Source organism: Pipistrellus kuhlii, unplaced genomic scaffold (assembly GCF_014108245.1).
Source record: "Pipistrellus kuhlii isolate mPipKuh1 unplaced genomic scaffold, mPipKuh1.p scaffold_m20_p_9, whole genome shotgun sequence".
Lineage (NCBI taxonomy): Eukaryota > Metazoa > Chordata > Mammalia > Chiroptera > Vespertilionidae > Pipistrellus > Pipistrellus kuhlii.
Window position 1 is genome coordinate 3,462,745 of NW_023425595.1, and position 18,286 is coordinate 3,481,030.

The following is an 18,286-nucleotide window of genomic DNA, read 5'->3' on the forward strand; positions in this document are numbered from 1 at the left end:
CCTATTTGGGATGCGTATTCAAATTTGAGAACCATGGGCTACATCCATCCCACTCTCGCTGCCAAACATAAAATGGATATTTTTTTCTCAGCATCTTTGGCCCATTCCTTCCAACTTTTCCCCCCTCCCTGGAGTGAACTTATGTTGCGGTTGAGTCAAGAACTCAAGCTTGGGTCTGGGAGGGGGTGAGCGCCGCATCCCAGGAGGATGGAGAAGCAGGGGGAGGAGGAGAGGGAAGAAAGAGGAGGCAGAGCCCGGGCTGGTAGGAGGTCCCTGCAGCCGGAGCGGGTAGGGGGCAGCGGTGGCGGGAGGCCGAAAGGGCGGCCCCCTCTGCGGCCACTCGGAGTCGGGGACACCCGGGCTTGTCTCCGGGCGGCTGTGTGCAGCTCGGACGCTTGCAAAACTTTGCAGATCGGGCCCGGGCCGGGCAGGGCGGGGCCGGGCTGGCGGGGCGGGGGCGGGGTCACCGCGGGGGCGGGGTCTGCGCGCCGAGGGGCGGGGTCAGCTCCGGGGCCGCGGGGGCAGCGAGCGCCGGGCAGCGGGAGGGAGCGGCGGCCGCGCCATGTGGCTGCTGGGGCCGCTGTGCCTGCTGCTGAGCAGCGCCGCGGGTGAGTCGGGGGGCTGCGTCCGGCCAACTTGCTTGCGGGGGGCTCCGGGGCGCGGCGGCGGGGATCCGACGGGCGCCCCCTCCCCGCGCCCGGGCTGCTGCGTCTCCCGGGCGGGGGGGTGCAGGGAGGGCGGACCCCGGCGCCGGGCTGGCCGGGACCCCGCGCGGGGCCGCGGCGGGGAGCGGAGCGCGGTCCCCATTGTGTGGGCGTGCGCGCCGGCTGCGGCCGCGTCTTGTGTGCGCGGGCGGGGCTTTGTGCGGCGGGGCCCTGGGGAGCCCGGCGGCGGCCCCGATTGGGCGTAGCTCGAGCGAGTCCGTGTGTGTGTGTGTGTGTGTGTGTGTGTGTTGTGTGCTGGGGAGCAGAGGAGGGGAGCGAGGAGAAAGCTTCCCCGATCCCATCTGCTGCCTGCAGGCTAGCCTCCCCAGAGCCTCTTCCCTGGGGTGCACCCTCGGGCCTCAGTTTCCCCACCTGGATGGCGGGCCGGGCCGGGGTCGGCTGGCTCTCCCTTTCCCTCCTCTGTGGATCGTGTTTGGTTTGAGCAGAGAGAGAGAGAGAGATGAAGCAGGGCCGGCCGGGCCTGGGAACTGTGAATCTTGCCCACTGGTCCTGGGAACAGATCATTTGTTTGTCATCGGACCATGCCTTCTGGCCCCTCCGTGGGCGCCCTGGCTGGCGAGGCGCCCCGGGAGGGGGACCCGCGCTTCACCGGGCATCAGGGCAGTGAGCGAGCGCATCCCCAGGTCCCGGGAGCAGCAAGCTTCTTTCTTTCTTTCCCTCCCAGACAGCCCGCTGTTCCCTGGAACTTTTCTGCTGATGTGGGCACGCTCTGGATTCCAGCCCCGCAGCCCTTCCCCTCCTGTCCCTGCCCGCCGGCCACAGCTGTCAGCTGCCCCTCCCAGACCCCGCCCGCCTTTGGCCCCTGATGGTCATTCCTGGGCTGTTGCTGATGCCCAGAAAGTGGGTGACCGGGGCCCAGGGAACTTTCTTCAGCAGAAGCTTGCTTGCCTGACGTTTGAGCCATCCACATATCCAATGCCTGCCTGATTTTCCAAAAAATGTTCCCAGTTACTTGCTGTGGGGGTGGCTTTGGCCGTTGGGGGAAGTTGAGGTTCCTTTCATGCTGACCCCTCCCCTCCCCTCCCAAGGTGTGCCCTAAGAGAAAGCTCCCTTTCCTTGAAGTCTCAGGTCCTGGCCACTGGGCAGCCTCCCCACACCCCTGCCTATGACATCATCCCAGCCCTGGAGGACTCTGTGTAGATATCTATGGATTGGTTGTGGCTTCCGGTGAGGGCTGAGTGCTGTAGGCTGCTGTGGATGTGTAACCAGGTCTGAGGGTCCCCCCCCCTGAACAGTGTATTCCAGGGCCACCCCAGGGAGAGAGAGCTCCAGGGGGCCAATGGCATCCCCTGGTTGAAGTGCATGATTATTTGGAGCGGTTCCAACAGGCAGGTAGGTTTCCTGGACGTCTCAGAAGTGAAGATCTGCCCACCTTCCACTCTCAGCCTGGATAGCCACAGTGTGTGTCCCGTGATTACACCCAAGTAGGGACAGGCGGGAGCCTGCTCCTGTGCGTGTGTGTGTCCTCAGTGAGCTGCTTGTGGCTCAGTGGAAACTATTTTTTGCCTCTCCCAGTTGTCCTGCTTGCTTAGGTTGAATCCCCCCCTTAACTCCCCCGTCCGTAAAAATAGCTATAAAGTTAATTTTGTCCTTCTCTGGTCAGGGCTGGTCGTTTGACATGTGTCTCCGCGTGAAATAGAACTGGAATAAATAAAATGGTTGTCATGGGGTGGGGTCACAGAGCAGCCTCACCGTCCCAGGGGGTGGTTTTCCGTTATCTGTGGCGATGGAGCCCGTGCGGCTGTCAGTGGCCTTGGCACTTGCTGTTTAGAATCCCCCCCGGGCAGGTCGGGGTGTGTGCGTGTTTTGTGTTGCATTAAGTGTCTCCTCTTCTCCGGGGTTCCTCCTTGGCCTGAACGTGTTACCAGAAACAGGGATGGTCCTTTCTCCTGATGCCCGCCTGGCGACCCCGGTTCCCAGCCCACGGAGAGGCCTGTGTGGTCTGGTTTGGGGTCCGTCGCGGGACCGGAGTCCCTACTCTCGTATCCCGCATCCTACACCTGGCTCCTCCCCTGGGAAGTCGAGGAAGCGAGAGAGATTGTATACACCAGCCCTCGTTGATAGTCTGTGATCAGAAACCTGGGGTCAAAGTGGAGCCCGGTCTTTGTGGGGCTCAAAGGCCGCTGACATTCCAAGAGCGGTTTGGAGGCCTTCGTTATTCAGGAACCTTCTCAGACACCTTCCTGGGTTTCTCCTTCCTTCGTTGGCATTGCCTGTGTTGGGGAAGTGATGGCTGGCAGTTATTATTTTTTAATGGATCCTGTGCGAGAGCCGCAGGCCATGGGATGGCCAGGTTTCCTCCCTGCGGTGGCCGTGGGGGTGTTAAGTGCGCTGAAAGCTGGGCATGCCGAATGATGATGGTCCAGGCCGCCTCCGTGACTAGATTCCCCGACCTTCTCTCTCTCTGTCCGTGAAAAGGGTTACGGTTCCCCCATGTGTACTCCCAGGAGCATGGGGATGGGTTGACCTTTTCTCCTGGAAAGATCTGCTTCCTGGTGCCAGCGGGCGGATTGGATGATTCTTTTTTTACTGGCTGAGTGGCTCCTGCAGCCCAGCCCAGGTAGACGAGACTGTGTACCAAGGACAAATAAACACACCTTGTTGCTTTTCATCTTCAAAGCGCTGAGCTGAAGGCTCCCCTCCTGGGGTGTGAGGTGTTTTTTCCTGCCAGCCCAGTTGTTGGGATTAGTCCGGGAGGGACAGGGATGTGAGTGGGAGAGGGCAGGAGGGTAAATTCTGGGCCTCCTGGACGGATTTGAACTTATTTTTAATTTTTTTTTTTTTTTTGTGCTTAAGTCACCAGAGTAACTTGAGATTGGGCTTGTATCATCACTTTTGCAAAAACAGGTTTGAGAATTTGGGGATTAGGAAAGTTAATAATCAAATCATACATTAAAGACATGGCCTTTACCGCATGCCTGTGTGCATGATTGGGGGGGGGGGGCGCAGAGACAGCGTGGGAAGAGAGGGAACCAGCATTTGTGGCCCATCGTTGTGAGAACTGATGTGCTTGCCACTTGAAACTCACGATCTTGCTGAATTGTCCTCGCGATACGGTGGGGCAGGAAGTTACTTTGTGGCTCAGGAGAGATCGTCGGTACCCAGGGGGCCACAGGAGGGACTGACGCTCACAGTCCAACTCCAGCTTCCCTTGGTTCCCACCCGGGTATTCTCACTGTTTGCAGGCAAAGCGCTCCCTGCCCTTCCTCGCACCTGCTTCTGTGAAGGAGCAGTCGGTGAGGCTGCTGCCACAGGCACCCCTTCCCACATCTGCTCCCTTACGGCCACTGCTCTGCCCGGGCTCAGCAGTCGGTGTTTTTGGTTAATCCGTGAAATAAATCTCAGTCCTGGAGGGAGGCCGGACCTTTTCCCATTGCTGTGGTCTTCCTGCTGTGCACCACACGTGGCGGCAGGATGCCATTCGCCGCCGACACCACCACCACCACCATGCCATTTCTTGTCCCACGCTGTAGTGACATGGGCTCTCTGTCAGTCATTAAGCTCCGTCTTTATATTTAACCTCTCCTTATATGCTTATCGTATTTCCCAATTATAAATAAAAGATGACTGTGTGCCATGGATGTGCCGTGGAGTAATGGAACTGTTTGTTTGAAGCTGTGAGATAGCCCCAGGGACAAATCTGGTTTTGGAGTTTTCTTGTTTATTCTCTTTCCATCTTTCTTTGCCTTTGGAATATCTTGGGAGTGCTTGGGCCATTTTAACTGTGCAGTTTTTTGTGTGTTTTTTTGTTTTTTGTTTTTCTGTTTTTTTAAACCAGAGCCCCATCTGACAACTGGGGAAATATTTAAGATGGCTCTTCCTGTATGTTCGTGTGTGTTTGTGTATGTGTGTGCGTGCGCACACGCGCAGTGTGTGCATGCTTGCATCCATGTATGGCGTGTGTGCCTGTGTGTGTAAGGGCCCCTTTCAGTGTCATGGTTGTGAAAGAGTGTGGTCTCTTGGATGCCGAGGAGTGCCCTTAATCGTGTTTGCTGGGAGAGCACTGGGCACTCTGCAGATGCTGCCTTTGCCCCTCATGTCATTTGCTTGGTGGTGAGTGTTGCTGAACAGAGTGGGTGGAATTTCGTGGCAGGATAGTGGCTCCATCCATTTTTTTTTTAATCTTTTAAAAATATATATTTATTTATTGATCTCAGAGAGGAAGGGAGGAGAGAGAGACAGAAACATCAATGATGAGAGAGAATCACTGATTGGCTACCTTCTGCACACCCCCCCACCCACTGGGGACCAAACCCACAACCCAGACATGTGCCTTTGACCAGAACCAAATCCGGGACCCCTCGGCCTGCAGACTGACGCTCTCTCCACTGAGCTACGCCGGCCAGGGCACAGCTCCATCCCTCTGATGGCACATACTCATTTCAGCAGGATTGTTGGTTTTTGGAGATGGATGCATGGAAGGTGTTAGTCTTTTGCAGGGTTTTCTTTAGTCTCAGTGCTGTTGATCTTTGGTCTGCATAGTTCTTTGTTGAGGTGGGTGCCCTGCCATTGTAGCAGATTTCGCAGCATCACTGGTTCTAGGTGCCAGTACCAGTCCTCCCCCCCCTCCCCCCCCGCCCAACCGTTGTGACAGCCATGAATGTCATTGCCAAATGCCTTCTGGGGACCAAGTCACCCCGGGCCCAGTGTGAGCAGACCCGTCTTACATCATGAGCATTATTGCTGCTCACCCTAATCATGTGTTCTGGGTGCCGTGGTTCAGGGTGTCTTCCTCCTCCCCAGGGCCCTTTCAGTCATCAGGTGTCTGCCACTCCCCAAGTTCACCGTGAAGGGCCATGTTTAGCTGGAAGTTGATCCTCACTGACCCTTTCCCTCTTGCTCCCTCCCGGCTCAGAGTGCAAACTCCTGGAGTTTTAGATTGTAGATTTATTTGGTTTTCTTGGGAGAGAGCTGCTGGGAAAGCAGGTAAAAGGCAGGTGGCAGCTCACTGAAAGCCACCTGGTTCCCTGAATGTCGAGCTGGGGCGGCTCACCGGTGCTGGGCGGGAAGGAGACGCTGCCTGAGAGTTTGCCTTGGGAGTCTGTGTTGAAATCTTACCCCTGGAAGTCCCCCTTCCTCCGCTCTACAGAGCCCTTATTGTTCCTCCCGGCTCCCCGTTCCCTCCCAGAATTCCCTCTCTCCCCATCAAAGGGCTTTACAACTTGAGTCAGTTCTGCAGGTGGTGGGGGAATCATCTCTACCAACAGTAAGCAGGTTTTTGAGAAACTTACATCTTGCACTGTTTTCTCCAGTCTTTTTCTTTTGTTAACTTAAATTCTTTATTGCTTAAAGTATTACACACGTCTTCTTTTTCTCGTCTTTTTTTCTAAGTAATGAAGAGTGCGCACACACACACACACACACACACACACACTTACACATACACATATATACACTAGAGGCCCGATGCATGAAATTCATGCAAAGGACTTGGCCGCTGCAGCCACAGCGGCCTGCCTCGGCCCTCACAGCCCCGGCTTCGTCCTGAAGGTCGTCTGGAAGGATGTCTGGAAGGTCATCTGGCTGTCTGGTCTAATTTGCATATTACACTTATATTGTTATAGTTACATTTATTGTGATTGTTGACAGGATTAGAGATGTCTCTCGGTGTCCCTTTGAAACACTTGGATCCTTTAAGGCACCTTGCCTTCCAGCTGTTGTTTTCTTTTGCTCCGTGTCCAGCCTTCCTTGAATGTTTGACATTCTCCTCTCTCCAGAGGAGCAGCCTACGGTATCTGCTACTGCCCTGTTTTGTGCATGAATTTTCAGGAAGAAAGGAGGCACCAAGAGGAGATGAGGGCTGCTGGGCTTGCAGGGGAGACATGTCTCATCGTGTCCTCTTCCAAAGCCATCTCCATGAGGAGCTCCAGCTTCCCAAGCATGAGAATATTATTTCCCGTTTTGACTTGGGGTAACGAGGCCATTCTTACTAAAGCTTTATCTGGCTGTTGGTTAGTGTGGTACCTACTCTGCCCCCGCGCTGTGTTCTAAGGATGGAAAACTGTAAAAGTGGTTCTTTTCTCTTGAGGAATCAGAGGATCCCGTGGTGGAAATGGGTTGTTTACCTTCTTTCTGGGAAGAGCAGAAGCACTTTTCCGCAAGTGGGAACTCAGAGGCATTCCTACATGTGAGACCTACTGTGGGAACAGAGCCGCATGGACACCCCAGGCTGGGGCAAACATGGGTGCCCTGTCTTGGGGATATTGACTAATGGGTCGTTCTTGAACAGGTTTCAGAGGTGATGACATACACCCTGGCTTGCTTCTTTACTTTTTCAGATAAAATGTTGGGGTATGTTATATTGGGGCTCTAAAACTCTAGAAGCTACTCTTTGTGGGTGTTTTAAGAGTTGAGTAAGACATTTCTTCGGTGGCTTGTGGGCATCAGCCTTGTTTATTTTATGGTCATTCTGTCTATAACTATCTATCTATACACCCATCCATCCACAAACCCACCCACTCATCCATCCACTTATCTACCTATCTCTCCTCTTTTAGCTCTGAATCCTACTAGATTGTAGGATTGAGGGCCGGGATCATATGTTAAACATTTTATCACATTTCTTATTTCTTTTGGATCTTCTAGCATAGTAATACCTACCTCTCATTGAAGGTTTACCAAAACTGTGCATGTACAATTTTGTTGTAATATTGAAGTGAAAACATTACAGAAGTAGAATACTTGATTATTATAAAACTTTCAAACAAAATAGAAATAATTACAATTAAACATTAAAATCTTCATCCTCCATTTGCATTTCTCTCCCCCTTTCTAAATTACTATTAACTATCTGAATATATCAGTTTAGCCCTAAGACGGAGTTATGCACACATCCACAGGTGCACACACACATCTAGTTTAATGAGCTCATACTTGTTTATATTTGCTTTTTCTTTTTTAACTTACATGCAGTGATTTGTCAGTTCTGCTTTGAGCTTCATGAATTGGTCGCATCTGCCTTCCCTTTGCTTTAGGCCTGTGGTCGGCAAACTTTGGCTCCCGAGCGAGCCACATACAGCTCTTTGGCCCCTTGAGTGTGGCTCTTCCACAAAAATACCACAGCCTGGGCGAGTCTAATTTGAAGAAGTGGCGTTAGAAGAAGTTTAAGTTTAAAAATGTGCCTCTCCAAAGAAATTTCAATCGTTGTCCTGTTGATACTTGGCTCTGTTGACTAACGAGTTTGCAGACCATGGCTTTAGCCAGCCAGTTCGGTTCTTCCAAAGATTGAGGCAGTTTCACTCCCTTTCACTGAGGGGCACTCCTCCTGCACCCCTCCTTAGAAGCACAATACCGTGTAGTTTCAGCTCTTTGTGAGTCTCTTCCTCCGTAAGGCCTTTCAAGTGCTGGGCTCTTGCTTCACAAGGAAATACGCAATGGCAGTCATTCTTCCAATGACAGATGTATTTGCTTCCCTGTTGACCACATTTATGTTCTGCTTCCTTCCTTTCTTGCGTATACAGTCACTTTACATTTCAATGCCAGATTGTAGAGTAATCTTTCCAAAGACGCTCTGCATAGGTAAATCCCTCCTCTGCCGGATCACCACCGCACAGAACTGGCTGGAAGCGATGACGTCTGAGTGGCTGGGACCACATTCACCTGGTCACTGCGCAGGACCAAAATATCACAGCTTCCATTTAGGTGCTGTCCTAGGATGCTGTTGGCTGTCAGGTGAACCTTGATTTCAGGGGTGTTATAATATCAGAGGTATGTATCTTCTTCATTTCTTGCAGTTCTTAGGAATCTTCCCATTCTTAAAAACAAACAAACAAACAAACAAAAACACACACAAAAAAAACCCCAAACAAGCTTTAAAAACATCTTCCAGGCTGTTATGTACTCTGTGTAATGCTTCCACTGCTGATCGGTCTTACTTCCTTTCCACAGCAGTTGATTTGGGTGGGAAGTTAGCTCTGCCATTTGATAGACGAGGACAGTGGAAAAGTGAGTGAGTTTCTCCAAGCCCTCAGCCTATACGAAGTGGTTTCATAATGGACATGCAGTCTGCACAGCTTCCTTCTTGCGCTCCTAACCCCCAACTCTCCTGCTTTGGAATTTACTAGATCGTCGAACCCGTGTTTGTTGGAAGAAGAAGTGCGCTCTGTAGCTTGTTCTAGAGAATTCCATCCATGGGTAGGTCAGTGTCACTTCATGCTTATGCTGATGGGTAGGATGTTCTGTTAGAGAGCCATTGGTGTCGAGGGGCTGTGTGTGTGTGTGTGTGTGTGTGTGTGTGTGTCCTAAATGGATCTTATTCAAGGGGGATCTTGGGCAGTTGGAACAGATGTTTTGCCCTCCCCTCCTCCTTCTCCCTCCCACCTCCCCCCCACCTCCTGGGAGAACTTGTCATAGACATTTAAACTGGCCTTTGCAGAAGAGGCTGGACTTATTAAAAGAAACAATCACAAAAACAAGCAAATTATGTCAGCACCTTGAGACTTGCCTTTGAATATGGAGCAAGTCTAATGATGGAGCGTGTGTCCCTTTGGTGGGAATACTTTTGGCGCTTCCCTCAAATAGTGCTGGGTGCCGCATGGAAGGGCCCGCTGTGTGAACAGTCTGGAAGTAGATTTTTAAGGCGAAACTAATGCCGGTTATAGTGCCTCATGTAAAAAAGGAACACTTAAAGGTTTTTCTTCCTTTCTGATCCCAAGCTAACGCCTGCAGGGTTCACGTCTGAACTTTTCCTGAACTTCACTGTGGAAGGTGAACTGTGCCTGTCCCGCTCCAGAAAGACGCTGGAGATAACATGTTCCATCTTGTTCGCTCGAACCCAGGAGCTATGTGGGCAGGACGGTGTGCCTGGGGAGGCAGGGAGGCTGCAGGTCTGCAGAGTGTTCAGAACAGCCAACCTGCATGAGCCTCGGGACGCCAAAGCCTCACCCCCAAGTCCTGCCCCCAAAACCATTCTCTCCTCCAGGGAGCCCTGGTGACACTAGGCCAGTGGTCGGCAAACTCATTAGTCAGCAGAGCCAACTATCAACAGCACGACAATTGAAATTTCTTTTGAGAGCCAATTTTTTTAAACCTCAACTTCTTCTAACGCCACTTCTTCAGCATAGACTCACCCAGGCCATGGTGTTTTGTGGAAGAGCCACGCTCAAGGGGCCAAAGAGCCGCATGTGGCTCGTGAGCCGCAGTTTGCCGACCACTGGTGTGGAGCCTTGGTACTCAATTGGGTGAAGGCGCTGGTGCCCATACCCATCTGTGATTTTGACAGACAGACAGACAGACAGACAGGCTGTCTCTGGCCTGGAAGAGAGGCCTCCTAGAGGGAGGCAGCCATCCGCTTACTCTGGGACAGCCACTGGAGGGTTGGGGGACTGATGAATAACTCGATTTAGAAGGGCTTGCAAACCCAAGGTGCCAAGTATTGCATGTGGGACTTGTGTGTGTCTGTTGGCGTAGAGAAATGAAAGCATAAAGGGTGTTTAATTTTATGGCGCTAGAAATCCCTTTCTGTTATTGTAAGGCCCGGTGAGGCTGGCTCTGGGGATATCAGCGGCGTGTCGTCTTTGATGGCATTACTGGAACATTTCCCTCCGGCGTTCGCCTTGAATCGGAGCAGTGTTCCCCAGGAGTCATTAAACTAATTGGACATGGCTGGAAAGCGAGCCCCCGTCACATTCGTGGCTCCACAGTCTTCTGAAAGAAAGCCTCTCAATGGGTTTGGAAAGTTCTAAATTTATCTCTCCTTTTTTTTTTTTTAATTATAAATCTAAAATGAGGGAGTTTGGGGATGCTAGGAGAGTGATGAGCAACGTAAGGTGTTTCATCAGAAAAGAAATGTCATCGGGAAAACGTTGAAGCCATAAAGAATTGTTAATGCTGAGAGAAACCAGAACAGAGATGAGCAAGGGGGTACAAAGACAGGTTTTATAAAAACAGCGGCCTGAGTGTGATTAAAAAGTATGATAGCAGCAATGGGACCCAGCTGACAGGGTCTGGGAGGGGCGGAACTGGAAAGAGGGGATGCCAACTGCCGTTGAAGAGAGAGAGAGTTGGAGAGAGTGGCTTGCATTAGGCTTAGTCTGCATTAAGGAAAAGTAAAACTCACCTTGAAATGTTCCAGAGAAGCTTGTGACATTGGCAACATCTGTGAATGTCAGCAGTGATGCAGAAGGGTGAGGATTGAGCATGCCCGGCATTTATGTTGCCTCGTTGATGGTAATGACGACATAAGAAAAGCTAACGGACGTCAAAAAGGTAATAAGGATGTTTAGTTTTTGAATCACAAACATACCAGAGGACTTAGAGAATGCTATCTAACATGGAGGGGGCAATACGGGTATTTAAAAAAAAAAAATCTTTATTGATTTCAGAGAGGAAGGGAGAGGGAGAGAGAGAGAAACATCAAGGATGAGAGAGAATCACGGATCGGCTACCTCTTGCATGCCCCTTAATGGGGATCTAGCCTGCAACCCAGGCCTGTGCCCTGACCGGGAATCGAACCCTGACCTCTGAGTTCATAGGTCGATGCTCAGCCACTGAGCCACGCCGGCCAGCCCTAAAGGGGTACTTTTGAAAGTACTCATAAAATGTGGCTCGGCCACATCACCAGAAGAATGAACGCCACCTGTCTTGTGATTGAAGTTCCAGGAGACAGGATGCGATTTGGCACTTTCTTTGATGTCAGCCCTGTTTGCTGTTTGACTCCAACACCCAAGTGGCAGAGTGTGAGTCACAGAGTGAGGTTTCCTGTAAGCTCCTCGCAGGAATGGAGCTGATCACCACAGTTATGTGGCTGTGACTGACTGAAGAGGGAAGGATGTGAGGGAAGAATTGGAATGTACCTGACCACGTCACCTTTGCCCTTCAGTGGTACATTACTTATTTTTTTTTTTAGATTTTGGGATAGTCTGATTCCTCTCGCAGCAAAGAGGTAACTCTGGCTTTAAAAAGGCAAAGAGAAAGAGGCCTCTGAGAGGGAAATGGATTGTAGCAATTTAAAAAATCAGATGATACGTTAAGACTAGCATGTGGCACATATAAAACATTTCTGAGAGGTTAATGGAAACTGCGATGCATCTTAATTCCTCTTGAAGGGAGTTTATGCAGTTTACTTAATGAGGAGGAGACGTTACCAAGAGGGAAAAGCGAAAAAAAAACCAAAACAGTTCTGTTTTATAAAGTATGGGCGTTCAAAACATTAAATAGCGGAAACGTAAGATTATCTCCTGGTCCAATTTAAAAGGTAATAAAAATTTGCTACCGAAGTCACACAGATGATTCAAGGAAGGAAGTGCATTAATAGATGTAATCGTAGAGGGAAATGGAAGGTGATAGAAGTACATCAATTATAGACTAAATGTTAAAATGTCACTCTTATTGGGAGGGAAAAATTACCCAGCTATTCATGCTAGTAGACACCATAAAAACCAAGAGATATAAACACAATGAAAAGTTCGGGAAATAAAAATCCATTATGCAGGGCCTACTTTGAAGGCATCAGATAAGTAATTTCATGGTATTAAGCATTAAGATAGATAAACAGGATTACTGCAAGTGGCAAAGGTTCATTAAACAACGAATATCCGATAATCCCCACATAAAAAGACTTGGGGAATTAGGGACATAATTAAAGGGTGTTGGAGGTTCTTCGGGTATAAAATTAGCTAGGGCTTGCCAAATTTTGGAAGGTTAAAACATATAGTGAACCCATAACTTGGATATCTCAAAGGAAAAGGATGGGGATGGGGAGATGTCCGATCTGAAGTGTGCTAGTGGCTTGGTGGCAGTGTCTGCAGTTGGGAGTGTTGGTGGGACTGACTGGTTTCTTGGGACACCCCCCCAGGGGGCCCTTCCTCCCAGGATCTGCTTCTCTGGATTTGGGGAGATGTTTGCTGATGGAAGCTCTGAGGATAAAATGAGAGGGTTGGTGAAGCTTCAAGTTGGGTTTCTGGAGTCTGACCAGGGGAGTGTTAGCAGTGGGAATTTGCAAGAGTAGTTTAGGGTCTGCCCTCTGGAGAGGAATGAAGATGTTATCGAGAAGAAAAGTATATTTTTATATTTTTGCTTCTATATGTGAGTAAGCATTTATTTATTTAAATTCTTAGAAAAGCTGTGTTTTCTCCTTGGAGATGACAGTACTGTATAGAGATTGTGTAGAGCAGTGGTTGGCAAACTCATTAGTCAACAGAGCCAAATATCAACAGTACAACCATTGAAATTTCTTTTGAGAGCCAATGTTTTTAAACTTAAACTTCTTCTAACGCCACTTCTTCTTCAAAATAGACTCGCTCAGGCCGTGGTATTTTGAGGAAGAGCCACACTCAAGGGGCCAAAGAGCCGCATGTGGCTCGTGAGCTGCAGTTTGCCGACTACTGGTATAGAGCCTTGTTACTCAAAAGTGTGGTCTCCAGGCCAACAGCATCAGCGTCGCCTGAATTGGAATCTGTATTATAACAAGGTCTTCCCATAATTCGTGTATAAATTAAATTAAAGATTGGGGAGCCCTGATGTGGCGGCTAAGGATATAGTCTTTCCAGCAGTCAGGCTGGGTTCAAATCCCCCTCTCGGCTTTGACCTTGGACTTATTTCTTAAACATGTTCAACATCCTGAGCTTCATCTGTCAATAGGGATGATGATAATGGTCCTCAGCATGTGGAAATATTTAAAGTGAGATAGTGCATGTAAACCATTTAGCCTTTATAATTGTCCATGGAATGTTAGTTCTTTTTAATAGTTACTTAGACCTATCATAAAAATTTGGGCAGACATATGGAAAAACACGTTACAGTTCTACAACCTGAAGACTGTTAACACATTGGTTTGCTTTCTTTCGTTTTATGTGGTCTTGATCATCCTGGGAATATCATTTCATATCCTGCCCTTTTCTCTTGTGAGCACGGCATAAGCGCTCTCCCTTGTTAAACGGACCTAGGAGAACAGATGGTTTCACACCACGGAGTGGCCCGGTGCAGGCGTTAGCGATGGCTGTAAAAACCGTCTCCCACAATCCAGCCAGCGCTTGCTTTCCTAGCCTGCGCATAGCGGATGGTATCACCCGCCTCCTCTAATGTTACCTGGTCCTTGTGAGGCTCCACGGAGGGTCGTGTATGTGAAAATAGCTAATAACAGGCGAAATACTGTGCACATGTGTGTTGTTGCAAGTGGGTGGTCTCAATGTGCAGGAAACGCCTGGAAACGTAATTACCCGTGGACCCCACCATTCCTCTTCCAGGACTTTATTCTAATGAAGTAGTTTGGCATGTTTACACACGTTCAGGCATGTGTGTGTATGTGTGTGTGTGTGTGTGTGTGTGTGCACGTGCTAACAAAAATGGTTACTAGAAATGCGGCTTATCAATGTGCTAAGATACTAGGCAGATGGTAAGAAGGATGATATCGAGAGACCCATCCTCTCCAGTAAGATGCCCCTTAGCCACAGGTGGCTATTACATGCGTTAAGGTGAGAGGAAATCCAGAGTTCAGTTCTTCATTCACACCAGGTGTATTCAGGTGCTCCCTAGCCCCGTGTGGGTCACAGCCCAGATGTACACAGCATGTCCCTCATCTCAGAGTGTTCTTTTGGATCGCACTGCTCCAGAAAAATAATTCTTACACGGGAAGAAAATTCTTACGAAGAGGGATGACTCACATTTGTAGTGTGTGTGTGTGTGTGTGTGTGTGTGTGTGTGTGTTACATTGAGCCTTGCTCCTTGGGGCAGAACATGGCATTTCTCCCTTTTTCTAAATTCAGTCAACTCTGGCTCCAATGCTCCCCCCCTCCCGCCCCCCTGCTCAGAAAGCTAGAGATTTGGTCAAAGGCAACTCTTGGCTTTTCCTCCTCCTGTAGGTCTCTGTTGCTTTTTGTTTCAAAGCCCTTTGCCTGGCATTGCAATTTCTTGTCTGCCAAACATTTCAGCCCACCTCTTCCCATTATCACCCATTTTACAGCAGTCATTTGGGGAGAGGGAACCACTGTACCTCAACCCCATTCAGATTGGTGGGGGTCGTGTTACCTATGGGGGGGAAGGCTGAAACCGTACTACATTAGAAGATAGCTCTAAGCAGTTTGGCTCAGTGGATAGAGCGTCGGCCTGCAGACTGAAAAGTCTTAGGTTCGATTCTGGTCAAGGGCATGTACCTTGGTTGCAGGCACTTCCCCAGTAAAGGGTGTGTTGGAGGCAGCTGATCGGTGTTTCTCATCGATGTTTCTAACTTTCTATCTCTCTCCCCTTCCTCTCTGTAAAAAATCAGATATATTTTATCTATCTATCTATCTATCTATCTCTATCTATCTATCTATACATATATCCCTATCTATCTATCTATCTATCTATCTGGAGAAGACAGTAGCAACAATGAAACACATTCCCTTGGAAATATGTGCTCCGCTTCAGTCTAGTTTGCAGACTGCCTTGGACACCGCATAGGAGGGCTCTGCCGGGGTGGGACCCCCCCTGCCTCACTTCCCCCAATCCCTGCCCTCCCAGCAGCACCCAGGCCACCTTGGGAACATTCTCCCTGCCTTCGGGTGGAGTCAGCTCACCCAACTGGTGCTCAGACTTCCTTGGAAGGATGTCCTGGGTGCCCTAGTGCTCCCTGTTTTGTTTAGTTTTTCTCTCTTCCTGTTTCTTTTTGGGTTTTTAGCCCATGGTTCTGGCCAGCCTGACTGAAAAGGGATGGTATCTCCCAGCGTGTTCCTTTCCCCACAGCTCAATGCAGCCTTTATGTATGTAGTGTGTGCCTTTGTTTGCTGTCTGGGCTTACTATTGGTTTAGGCCATGCCTGTGTTTGTACAACGTCTCCAAGAAAGCTTCCTGTTCACCCTTCGACACGCTGCTGGTGAATCTCCTTGTCCAGAAAGCTGACCTCCCATAGGCAACTGCCAACCACAAAATGAATCTCTCGCCTTTTTAAATTTTATTTCATGTATGTGTATGTTGCAGAATGATCACCACAGTAAGTTCAGTTAGCGTCGCTCGCCTCAGGTAGTCACAGAGGTTTTTCCTTGCAATGAGAACTTTTAAGATGTCTTCTGTTAACAGCTTCAGGTGTACACTACTGGACTGTTAACCGTAGTTAATACGCTGTGCATTATATTCTAGAACTTATACCTGGAAGTTTGCACCTTCAGATCCCGGCCACCCATTTCTCCACCCCAACCCCACTGACCACCACAGTCTGTTCTCTGTTTCTATGAGTTCATGCTTTTAAGAGTCCACATATAAAGGAGATCATGTGGTGTGTCTTTCTCTGTCTGATTTCTTTCGCTTAACGTGATGCCCTCAAGGTCACAGATGGCAGGATTTCCTTCCTTTTTGAGACAGAATACTATTCTGTGATCTCACTTCCTAAAGGCTGCCTCCACTTTGAATTTGTTCATGTTGAACTTCACACATGGGCAGAGTCTGGGGTCGGGATGGGGGATGTAGGTACTTGGTGTTTGGGTATGTGGGTATTTAGGCTTTTTTGAGAAGGGTCTTCTAGGCCAGGGAGCCCTGGCTGTGGGAGAGGATCTGAGGGAGAGGATCTGAGAGGAACCGATGGGTGGGAATTGCCTGAGAGAAGAGGGTGGGAAGAGACACGGATGGGGCAGACCTCACATTCATTTAGCACCCGCCAGCAGTGCCTTATGGGAGATCTCTCCCTTCACCCTCCTAAGACGTCTTTGCAGGAGAAGCCCTGCTGCTCCCATTTTATAGATGAGGACACTGAGGCTGCAGGCATTGGATGTACCTGTGCCACCTCACAGCTGCGTGGCCGAGCTGGGGTTCCGATGGATCCTGCCACCTTCTTGTATTTCTCCTCATGGGTCCCTAACCCGAGGACGGTGTGGCTGGCTGGAGCCTTCTGGATGACTGATGGACGCGGTCTATTTCGAGTCACGGCAGTGATGTGTTGGGACACGTCTGTGGTCCCCAGGGACTGTGTCATCGGTTGCCTGTCCTGGTGACTGTTTCTGTGGTTGTATTCTTACAGCGCAGCCTCGCCATGTGGCAGCTGCAGATGGGGCTGCATTGACTTGCAGATTTCCTTCTCTGGAAGAATCCTTCCCGGTGTGTGTGCACCAATCCCTGGTCCAGCCTCACAAGCTTTTACACGGGTCTGGGTCTCAGCATCCACGTGTCTTCCCTGAAGGTGGTAGCTGCTTGTACCTCCCCCTCAGGAAGTCAGTAGCATGGGAAGAGGGAGGAAGGTCCCCCTATTCCAGAGCAGCCAGGATTCGAACCCTGGCCCCTGTTGTCTCAGTCTACGGTCTTCCCACATCACCTCTGTGGGGGCTTCTCCCTCTCACTGGCACGAACACCCTCGCCCCCCCCTCCCCCCACCCCGAGGGCTTTCCAGAAAACCCACGATGGAAGCTTTGAACAGTTGCCCAAGGCCGGCGTTGAGATTTTTCTCTTGTAAGGGAAGCTCTGTCTGGCTAGCTGGTTAATGGGTCCCAGGTTCTCCCTGGCCACTTACGTCCTAATTCCCAGGCATTATTCATGGGGAAAATCCACTCGGAGGAGTGTAGAAGTTAATGGGCTCAGTCAAAGTCAATCTCAAGTTGTGGGCCGCAGCTTTGATCGTCTTGATGGGCGGTTTGGTTTCCCTGGCGGGGTAGGGGTTGGGGTGGGGAGTGGGGAAAAAGCTTGGCCCATGACTTATTCATCACTTCCCTTGCTGCAGCATCGCTCACGCCCCTCCTGGGAAGGCCCAGTGTGTGGGCTGCAGAGGATCCAGGCTCAGCCCGGATTTTATCTCTGCCCTCAGCCTGTGGGCCCCCGGGGCTGTGTTTCTAGAACTGGTTGCTCAGCTGGAAGGCAGCCAGAGGTTTGGGCCAGATGTGCATACCTTGAGTATACCCTTTTATCCTTTTATTATTTTATTTTATTAAGGTATTATATGTGTACATATCTTACCATTGCCTCCCCCACTTCCATACATGCCCTCACCCCCCCATTGTTTTGCATTCATTGGTTCTCCTTTTACTTATTACTATTTCTTAAATATTTTTATTGATTTCAGAGAGGAAGGGGGGAGAAAGACAGAGAGAGAGAGAGACAGAGAGAGACCCAGAGAGAAACATCAATGATGAGAATCATCGGCTTCCTCCTGCATGCTCCCCACTGGGAATTGAGCCCACAACCAGGGCAGGCGCCCTGACCTGGAATCAAACCGTGATCTCCTGGTTCCTAGGTCAGCGCTCAGCCGCTGAGCCACCTTGGCTGGGCAACCCTTTTCTGCTTCTCAGACCAGCGCCTCCTAGGTGTGTGTGTGTGTGTGTGTGTGTGTGTGTGTGTGTGTGTGTGTGTGTGTGGCGGGGTGGGGGGGCACGTACCTGTGTGGGGTTTTCTCAGAGAGGCCCACTGATGAAATATTCACCCCCAAGTGACTTCGTACCGAGCCTTGGTTTGTTTGTTTGTTTGGAAAGTCTTAACCAGACCTCAGCCATTATGATGTCCACTTGGTAACTGCTGGTTTCTTGTGGTTTTTGTGTTTCTGAGGAGGGAGGAAGCCAGGCCCGGGCTGGGAGGGAGCCTGCTGGGTGTGGGAGAGTTGCTGCCATGGGTGCTGCAGTGAGGACTCCCCCGAGCTGAGCTTCCTGGGTGCCCTCTGTGCGGAGCTC

The 18,286-nt window shown here is 50.2% G+C and overlaps 1 protein-coding gene across 2 annotated transcripts in view; it reads left to right on the forward strand.

Annotated features, from left to right (window-relative positions):
• The first annotated feature begins 500 nt into the window (after positions 1–500).
• LDLRAD3 (low density lipoprotein receptor class A domain containing 3) overlaps positions 501–18,286 on the forward strand; it is a 171,772-nt gene continuing 153,986 nt past the window's right edge. For both annotated transcript variants that reach the window (XM_045577601.1, XM_036427259.2), the window contains exon 1: positions 501–608. In XM_045577601.1, the coding sequence (XP_045433557.1) occupies positions 563–608 (46 nt within the window). In that variant the 5' untranslated portion in view covers positions 501–562. The remainder of the gene's footprint in view (positions 609–18,286) is intronic.